The following is a 10,037-nucleotide window of genomic DNA, read 5'->3' on the forward strand; positions in this document are numbered from 1 at the left end:
CTCAACCACTCACACACCCACTGCACTCACCCATCACTCACCCATCCACTTAAACCCATTCACACACCACTCACTCACTCACTCACCACCCACTCAGCCACCCACCTACTCACTCACTCACCCACTCACTCACTCACTCACTCACCCACTTAACCCACATCACTCACCCACTCACTCACCCACCCACTCAGCCACTCACCACACTCACTCACCCACTCACCCACTCACATCACTCACCCACTCACTTAACCCATTCACACACTCACTCACCCACTCACTCACTCACCCACCCACCCACTCACACACTCACTCACTCACTCACCTACCCAATCACCCACCACTCACTCAACACTCACTCACGCACGTCACCCGACCCACCACTCACCCACCAACTCACTCAACCACTCACACATCCACTCACTCACCCACAACCCTCAACCACTCACCCACTCACTCAATCAACCACTCACCCACCCAATCACCACTCACCCACTCACTCACACACCCACTCACCCACGGCGCTGTGTGGTGGAGGGACGGAGACACAGGACAGTGGAGACCACTCCCCTGTCTTCCACCGGGGGTAGTCAGCCACGATTCTCAGCGGACGCAGTATTCAACCTCGCCTCCAGACGGGGGCACGGCGTGGTGGTAGCGACATCCCACAAAGTGATCCTGGCCAGCATTAGTAGTAACATCATTATAGTAGTAGCAGCATTAGTAGTAGTAGCAGCATCATCACCCACCCACCCACTCACCCACCCACCCACCCACTCACCCACCCACCCACCCACTCACCCACCCACCCACCCACTCAAACTCACCCACCCACGCACCCACTCACCCACCCACTCACCCACCCACCCACTCACCCACCCACCCACTCACCCACCCACCCACCCACTCACCCACTCACCTACCCACCGACCCACCCACTCACCCACCCACCCACTCACCCACCCACCCACTCACCCACTCACCCACTCACCCCACCCACCACTCATTCACCCACCCACTCACCCACCCACCCACCCACTCACCCACTCACCTACCCACCGACCCACCCACTCACCACCCACCCACTCACTCACCCACCCACTCACCCACCCACTCACCCACCCACCACCCACCCTCATCGTGCTGGTAGTGCCACCCCCCCCTCGTGGAGATCTCTGCCTCCTGGTGGTGCACCACGTCGCCAAGCGCCATTCTCCTCCTCCACGCACCTCCTCATGGAGATCCCCACGGAGAGCTCCCACCACTCCGCCGCCTCCTCCTCATCATCATCATCATCGTCGTCATCATCGTCATCATCGTCGTCATCGTCGTGGTCACCGTCGTCATCGCTGTGGTGGTTGTTGACACGGTCCACATCATCATCATCGTCACCGTCACCGTGATCATCGTCGTCGTCGTCACCAGTCGTCACCGTCACCGTCATCATCAGCGACGTCACCGTCATCATCATCATCGTCATCGCTGTGGTGGTTGTTGACACGGTCCACACCATCAGCGACGTCACCGTCATCATCATCGTCGTCGTCGTCATCATCGTCATCGTCGTAGTCATCTTTGTGGTCGTCATCGTCTTCGTAGCCCTCATCCTCATGACGGCACTCCTCCTCCTCATCATCATCGTCATCGTCACTGTCCTCCTCCTCCTCCGTCGATTTCTTGTGCAGCATCAAGGTGACAGTGGGAGCACTCAGCACGGCTGAGACACGGGGGGGGGGGGTGGGTGGTGGGCAGGGGTGAGTGAGACGTCATCTCACTCACCTGGTGAGGAGATGACGTCATCTCACTCACCTGGTGAGGAGATGACGTCATCTCACTCACCTGGTGAGGAGATGATGTCATCTCACTCACCTGGTGAGGAGATGACGTCATCTCACTCACCCCCCTAGCCTGAACAGACTGTTGGTGCAAGAGGAGCACACAGAGACACTCACACACAGAGACACACACACACATAGAGACACACACAGAGACACTCACACACAGAGACACTCACAGAGACACACAGAGACACTCACACACACAGAGACACACACACAGAGACTCTCACACACAGACACACACACAGAGACACACAGAGACACACACACAGACACACACACAGACACACACAGAGACACTCACACATACTCACACACACAGACACATACAGAGACACTCACACACACTCACACACACACACATAGACACACACAGAGACACTCACACACATAGACACTCACAGAGACACACACAGACAGACACACACACACAGAGACACTCACACACAGAGACACTCACAGAGACACACAGAGACACTCACACACACAGAGACACACACACAGAGACTCTCACACACAGACACACACACACAGAGACACACAGAGACACACACACAGACACACACAGAGACACTCACACACACTCACACACACACAGAGACACACACAGAGACACTCACACACAGACACAGAGACACACACAGACACACACAGACAGACACACACAGACAGAGACACAGACAATGCCACTCACTTGTCTTCAAGGGTAAGACCTCAACCACGACCCAGGGTGAGGATGATGGTGGTGTTGGTGGTGGTGATGAGACGGTGGATCTGACGCGAAGTTGATAGCGGTCGCCGGGATGTCGCAGCGCTGAGGAGACATCGCACCGTGTCTCTGCGGTGGCAGCGCAGACGGTCCGCCAGCGGGCTCGTCCATAGCTGCACAGAGACACGGGGAGGAGGAGGTGAGGAGTGGGTGTGTGAGTGGGTGTGTGAGTGGGTGGGTGAGTGGGTGGGCAAGCGGGTGAGTGGGTGAATGAGAGAGTGGGTGAGTGAGTGAGTGAGAGAGAGAGTGAGAGAGTGGGTGAGTGAGTGGGTGAGTGAGTGAGTGGGTAAGTGAGCAAGCGGGTGAGTGGGCGAGTGAGTGAGTGGGTGGGTAAGTGGGTGAGTGGGTGGGTGGGTGAGTGAGTGGGCAAGTGAGAGAGTGGGTGAGTGAGTGGGTGAGTAAGTGGGTGGGTGAGTCAGTGGGTGAGTGAGTGGGTGGGTGGGTGAGTGGGTGGGTGAGTGAGTGGTTGAGTGTGTGAGTGGGTGAGTGAGTGGGTGGGTGAGTGGGTGGGTGAGTGGATGGGTGGGTGAGTGGATGGGTGAGTGAGTGGATGGGTGAGTGAGTGGGTGAGTGAGAGAGTGGGTGGGTGAGAGAGTTGTTGGGTGAGTGGGTGGGTGGGTGAGTGGATGGGTGAGTGAGTGGATGGGTGAGTGAGTGGGTGAGTGAGAGAGTGGATGGGTGAGTGAGTGGGTGAGTGAGAGAGTGGGTGGGTGAGTGGGTGGGTGAGTGGGTGATGAGAGAGTGGGTGGGTGAGAGAGTGGGTGGGTGAGAGAGTGGGTGGGTGAGAGAGTGGGTGGGTGAGTAAGTGGGTGGGTGAGTGGGTGGGTGAGTGAGTGGGTGAGTGAGAGAGTGGGTGGGTGAGTAAGTGGGTGGGTGAGTGGGTGGGTGAGTGAGTGGGTGAGTGAGAGAGTGGGTGGGTGAGTAAGTGGGTGGGTGAGTGGGTGGGTGAGTGGGTGAGTGAGAGAGTGGTTGAGCAAGTGGATGGGTGAGTGAGCGAGTGAGTGAGTGGATGGGCGAGTAAGTGGGTGAGCGAGTGAGCAAGCATCTCACAGTTTGCTGTCCACCCTGTAGGCAACGTCCAGGAGCTGTGAGCTGCTGCTGGTGGCGACGTCCACTTGAGCGTCGTGGTCCCAGCGGAGTTGCGTCAGCAGGTCGCGAGACTCCACGCGGACATTCAGAGGGGGAGTCGCAGCTGCGGAGATGGGCAGTGTGCGCTAACCACTGCACCACCGCTCCCCACACACACACAGTGCGCTAACCACTGCACCACCGCTCCCCACACACACACACAGTGCGCTAACCACTGCACCACCGCTCCCCACACACACACACAGTGCGCTAACCACTGCACCACCGCTCCCCACACACACACAGTGCGCTAACCACTGCACCACCGCTCCCCACACACACACACAGTGCGCTAACCACTGCACCACCGCTCCCCCCACACACACACACAGTGCGCTAACCACTGCACCACCGCTCCCCCCCCACACACACACAGTGCGCTAACCACTGCACCACCGCTCCCCACACACACACAGTGCGCTAACCACTGCACCACCGCTCCCCCCCCCCCCCCCACACACACAGTGCGCTAACCACTGCACCACCGCTCCCCACACACACACAGTGCGCTAACCACTGCACCACCGCTCCCCCCCCCCCCCCCACACACACACACAGTGCGCTAACCACTGCACCACCACTCCCCACACACACACAGTGCGCTAACCACTGCACCACCGCTCCCCACACACACACAGTGCGCTAACCACTTCACCACCGCTCCCCACACACACACACACAGTGCGCTAACCACTGCACCACCGCTCCCCACACACACACAGTGCGCTAACCACTGCACCACCGCTCCCCCCCCCCCCCCACACACAGTGCGCTAACCACTGCACCACCGCTCCCCACACACACACAGTGCGCTAACCACTGCACCACCGCTCCCCACACACACACAGTGCGCTAACCACTTCACCACCGCTCCCCACACACACACACACAGTGCGCTAACCACTGCACCACCGCTCCCCACACACACACAGTGCGCTAACCACTTCACCACCGCTCCCCACGTCCACCACACCCTGGTACCCGATGTATCAACCACCTCTGCTGTGCTCACCGTGTGTGCACGTGACGAGGTGGAGGACGGAGAGGAAGAGTAGGCCAAGTCTCGAGAAGAGTTCTCGCACCGCCATGACACCCACCTGGGACCCACGTGTTTCCGTTTCTCAAGTCACGTGGTGCAGAGAAATTCGATTCCCGGTTCAATTATCTCCATTTGCGTCGATTCTTAATGGGATAACATTAGGAATCGATTCTTGTAGTGAATTTATAGAGTCGATTTCCGTTGAGATAACATGGGAATAGACTATCGTGGGTGTGTGTTCATGTGTGTGTGTCTAAAGTCGATGTCTGCGTGTGTGTACTTGTGTGTAAGTCGATGTCTGTGTGTACTTGTGTGTGTGTGTTCATGTGTGTGTATCTAAAGTCGATGTCTGTGTGTACTTGTGTGTGTGTGAGTCCATGTGTGTGTATCTAAAGTCGATGTCTGTGTGTGTAAGTTTGTATGTGTGTGTAAGTCGATGTCTGTGTGTACTTGTGTGTGTGAGAGTCCATGTGTGTGTATCTAAAGTCGATGTCTGTGTGTACGTGTGTGTGTGTGTGTAAGTCCATGTGTGTGTATCTAAAGTCGATGTCTGTGTGTGTAAGTTTGTATGTGTGTGTAAGTCGATGTCTGTGTGTACTTGTGTGTGAGTCCATGTGTGTGTATCTAAAGCCGATGTCTGTGTGTGTGTACTTGTGTGTGTGTGAGTCCATGTGTGTGTATCTCAAGTTGATGTCTGTGTGTGTGAGTCCATATGTGTGTGTGTAAGTCTGTGTGTCTACGTGCAAGTGTGTGCATAAGTCGATGTGTGTGAGTCGATGTGTCTGTAAGTCCATGTGTGTTTGAGTCGATGTGTCTGTGTGAGTCGCTATGTGTGTAAGTCGATGTGTGTATGTGTACGTTGATGTGTGTAAGTCCATGCGTGTGTGTGAGTCGCTGTGTGTGTGAGTCGCTGTGTGTGTGAGTCTATGTGTCAGTCGATGTGTGTGTCTATGTGTCAGTCGATGTGTGTGTGTAAGTCCATGTGTGTGTGTAAGTCGATGCGTGTGTGTGTAAGTCGATGTGTGTGTAAGTCGATATGTGTGTGAGTCAATGTGTGTGTTTGAGTCCATACATATGTGTGTGTGTAAGTCGATGTGTTTGTGTGTGTGGTCGATGTCTGTGTGTGTAAGTCCATGTCTGTGTGTGTCTTTTTCGCCCGGGCAATGCCGGGTACCTCCCGCTGGTACCTAATAAATTCAACTTGAGTGCAGAAGGAGTTTGCGACGTGCGGTGCGAGTGTGTGAGGATGGGTGGGGCATCCTCTACATGTGGGTGGTGAACTACTTTTGCACCATTCGCAGCCAATCCTAATCAGAGTAGTGTATAGTGTAGTGTATAGTGTAGTGTATAGTAGTGTATAGTGTAGTGTATAGTGTAGTGTATAGTGTAGTGTATAGTAGTGTATAGTGTAGTGTATAGTGTAGTGTATAGTGTAGTGTATAGTAGTGTATAATGTAGTGTATAGTGTAGTGTATAGTGTAGTATATAAGTGTAGCGCATAGTATAGTGTATAGTAGTGTATAGTGTAGTGTATAATGTAGTGTATAGTGTAGTGTATAGTGTAGTGTATAGTGTAGTGTATAGTGTAGTGTATAGTATAGTGTATAGTAGTGTATAGTGTAGTGTATAGTGTAGTGTATAGTGTAGTGTGTAGTGTACAGTGTAGTGTATAGTGTAGTAGTGTATAGTATAGTAGTGTATAGTGTAGTGTATAGTATAGTAGTGTATAGTGTAGTGTATAGTAGTGTATAGTGTAGTGTATAGTGTAGTGTATAGTGTAGTGTATAGTGTAGTGTATAGTAGTGTATAGTGTAGTAGTGTATAGTGTAGTGTATAGTGTAGTGTATAGTGTAGTGTATAAGTGTAGTGTATAGTGTAGTGTATAGTAGTGTATAGTGTAGTGTGTAGTGTAGTGTATAGTAGTGTATAGTGTAGTGTATAGTAGTGTATAGTGTAGTGTTTAGTGTAGTGTATAGTGTAGTGTATAAGTGTAGTGTATAGTAGTGTATAAGTGTAGTGTATAGTAGTGTATAGTGTAGTGTATAGTGTAGTGTATAGTGTAGTGTATAAGTGTAGTGTATAGTAGTGTATAGTGTAGTGTATAGTGTAGTGTATAGTGTAGTGTATAGTAGTGTATAAGTGTAGTGTATAGTAGTGTATAGTGTAGTGTATAGTGTAGTGTATAAGTGTAGTGTATAGTAGTGTATAGTGTAGTGTATAGTAGTGTATAAGTGTAGTGTATAGTAGTGTATAGTGTAGTGTATAGTAGTGTATAAGTGTAGTGTATAGTAGTGTATAGTGTAGTGTATAGTAGTGTATAGTGTAGTGTATAGTGTAGTGTATAAGTGTAGCGCATCGTGCCCTATGTATTTGTTTAACTTCTTTCTCACCACATGTAGCTAGAACTGATCCTCGTAGTAGTGTATCGTGGTGTATAGTGGAAGACAGTGTAGTGTAGAGTAGTGTATAGTGTATAAGTGTAGTGTATCATGGTGTATAGTGTAGTGTATAAGTGTAGTGTATCGTGGTGTATAGTGTAGTGTATAGTAGTGTATCGTGGTGTATAGTGGAAGACTGTGTAGTGTAGAGTGTATTTTAGTGTAGTATGTACATTTATTTCGCACCGTACGTAGCCCACCGTGCCAATTGGAGGTGCACTGTGATGTATACGCACTCGTATGTTGAGGAGCCCCGGGAACATGTCTCATTCACTGTGACATCACTTACAAAATATGTTCAACAGATTAGCAGAATTACCCTATTGACTGAGTGAAATCGTCTATAAGGCTGAACAGGTGGCTTTGGCAGTAACATAATCTCACCATCCACCAGCCCATGGGGTGCTCCGATCGAACTTGTTAAAAAGCACGTCGGCAGTTTGCGATTTTGTGTTGATGTCCGCAAGCTTGACAATGTTTCCGTTGCGGATGCATACCCTTGCCTCGTATGGACCATTCGCTGGACGCTGTGGCGGGCAAGCGGTTTTTTTTCCACCCTTGACCTCCTGTCGGGATTTTGACGAGGCTTCAAACACGAAGAGGGCTTTTAGGACACCCAAAGGGTTGTTTGAATTTAACCGGCTTCCTATGGGGCTCCACTCTTCATTGAACATGACTTTATACAAGCTATTGCATTTTGTTATAAAGCCGACATTTAACTCATCCCAAATCTGCATTAAAACTTATCACCTCTCTCTAGCCATGAACCCGGCTTCATTGTGGCAGGAGTTGCACAGCTGTCAAAGTTTGCAGTCGCGTCTTTGCACGGTGCACTGCAAAATGGTGGGTGGCTTGGTTTTCACCGCGAACCTCCTTCCAAGACAACGCCACATTGACAGCTATGCACACGGAGACACTTACGTTCGCAGACGTGAAGTTGACTTGAAAACATTTATTGACCACGCGACTCAAACGTCCATTCGACCATTCAAGCGTAGCGACAGGTAAGCGATGTCAGTGCACATTCATCGCGAACAAATACCTCGAGGCATTTCGTGACGACTTGCAAGGCGGAGCATCGGACGTCTCTGTCGATGCCGTTGTGTTTGTCGCGCTTGAGGTGCATCTTCACCTCGAAGTCAACGTCGCTGCTCAGATCGTCGCGCATCTCCACGTATGTGGAGATGCTCGTGGACGGCTTCCGCTATTTCTTCTCTCCTCCACCTGCTGCTGCTGCTGCAAGCGGCTTGAGAGACGCAGGCGGCTGGCGCGCTCCTCACCGCCCGTCTCGCGGCGGTAAAAGTAGTTGAAGTTGGAGACGATGACGGGCACGGGGAGGGCGATGGTGAGCATGCCGGCGATGGCGCACAGCGAGCCCACCGCCTTGCCCCACGCCGTCACGGGACACATGTCGCCGTAACCCACCGTCGTCATGGTTACGATGGCCCACCAGAAGGTGTCGGGGATGCTTCGGAACTCCGAGTTTAGTTGGTCGGCCTCGGCAAAGTAGACGGCGCTGGAGAAGAGGATGACGCCGATGACGAGGAAAAATACGAGCAGGCCCAGCTCGCTCGCGCTCGCCTGCAAAGTCTGGCCCAGGATCTTCAAGCCCCTGGAGTGCCTGGACAGCTTGAGTATCCGGAACACTCGCACCAGCCGGGTCATCCGCAAAATCGCCAGTGACGTGGCCTGCTGGTCATGCCCTTGGGGCTTGGCCATCTCGATGCCAAGGGTGATGAAGTAGGGCAGGATGGCCACGATGTCAATGATGTTCATGATGCTTTTGAAAAATCCCAGTTTGTTGGGGCACGCAAAAAACCTCACCAGCAGTTCAAAGGAAAACCAAACGATGCAAATAGTTTCCACGATAAAAAATGGATCGGGGACAGAGCCGCGATGCGTGCCGTCGACCCGCGTCCCGTTCATGTCCTTTGCCGGGAGAAACTTCTGCTTATTCTCGTCCCTGAGTTCAGGCAGAGTCTCGAGGCAGAATATGATGATGGAGATGAGGATGACCAGCACGGACACGGTGGCAATTCCCCTGGCCGCGATGGAGCTCTCGGGGTATTCGAACAGCAGCCACACCCGCCGCTGGAACTCGTCCGATGGCAGCGGCTCCTCCTCCTCCACCTCCTCCTCTCCGATGAAGCCCTCGTCTTCCCAGAACTTGACCACGGCCTCGATGCCGAGCTCGTAGAACTCGATCTCCTCGCCGAACACTTCGAGGGAGACGTTGAGTGGGCGTCTCAGCCGCCCGCCGGACTGGTAGTAGTGGAGGATGGCGTCGAAACTCGACCGGTTCCTGTCGAAGAAGTACTCGTTGCGCAGGGGGTCGTGGTAGCGCGACCTCTTGCCGGGGTCGCCTAGAAGGGTGTCCGGGAACTGGCCGAGTGTCTTGAGCCGCGTCTCGAATCGCAGCCCCGACACGTTGACGACGACCCTCTCGCAGGACTCGTGCGTCAGCGGCTCTGTGCCGCCGTCAAGCAGCGCCGCCTCGTACATGGCGGTTGGAGAACTGCGCCGGGGTCAGAGGTCACAAACGGGTTTTGATTCCTTACCCGTACCCGTACCCGGCCGCACCCGTACCCTACCCGTACCCACCCTGGTACGGGTAGGGTACGGGTATCTGGTACCCGATTGCGACCTCTGGGATGAAGCCATGTTGCAGGCGCGGGTGGGTTGATTCTAGGAACTTGAATTGTGAGAAGAGACAAGACGTTGGGAAATGAGTGACAAACGGTGACTCACCAGTGACTCATGGCCTAACCCGTACCCGGCCGCACCAGAGTCGCAAACGGATACCCGGCTACCCGTACCCGGCCGGGTAT

The 10,037-nt window shown here is 53.1% G+C and overlaps 1 protein-coding gene across 1 annotated transcript; it reads right to left on the reverse strand.

The window, feature by feature from the left end:
- Nucleotides 1–3,736: 3,736 nt before the first annotated feature.
- LOC133362022 (potassium voltage-gated channel subfamily A member 1-like) lies at nt 3,737–10,037 on the reverse strand. Its single transcript, XM_061580988.1, is given in 3 exon segments — nt 3,737–3,796; nt 8,252–8,406; nt 8,409–10,037. Coding segments are annotated over 3 exon segments (1,476 nt in total). The 5' UTR covers nt 9,712–10,037; the 3' UTR covers nt 3,737–3,778.

Source organism: Lethenteron reissneri, unplaced genomic scaffold, assembly GCF_015708825.2.
Source record: "Lethenteron reissneri isolate LAM-NWPU_2019-01 unplaced genomic scaffold, ASM1570882v1 scaffold_1334, whole genome shotgun sequence".
NCBI classification, from domain to species: Eukaryota; Metazoa; Chordata; class Hyperoartia; order Petromyzontiformes; family Petromyzontidae; genus Lethenteron; species Lethenteron reissneri.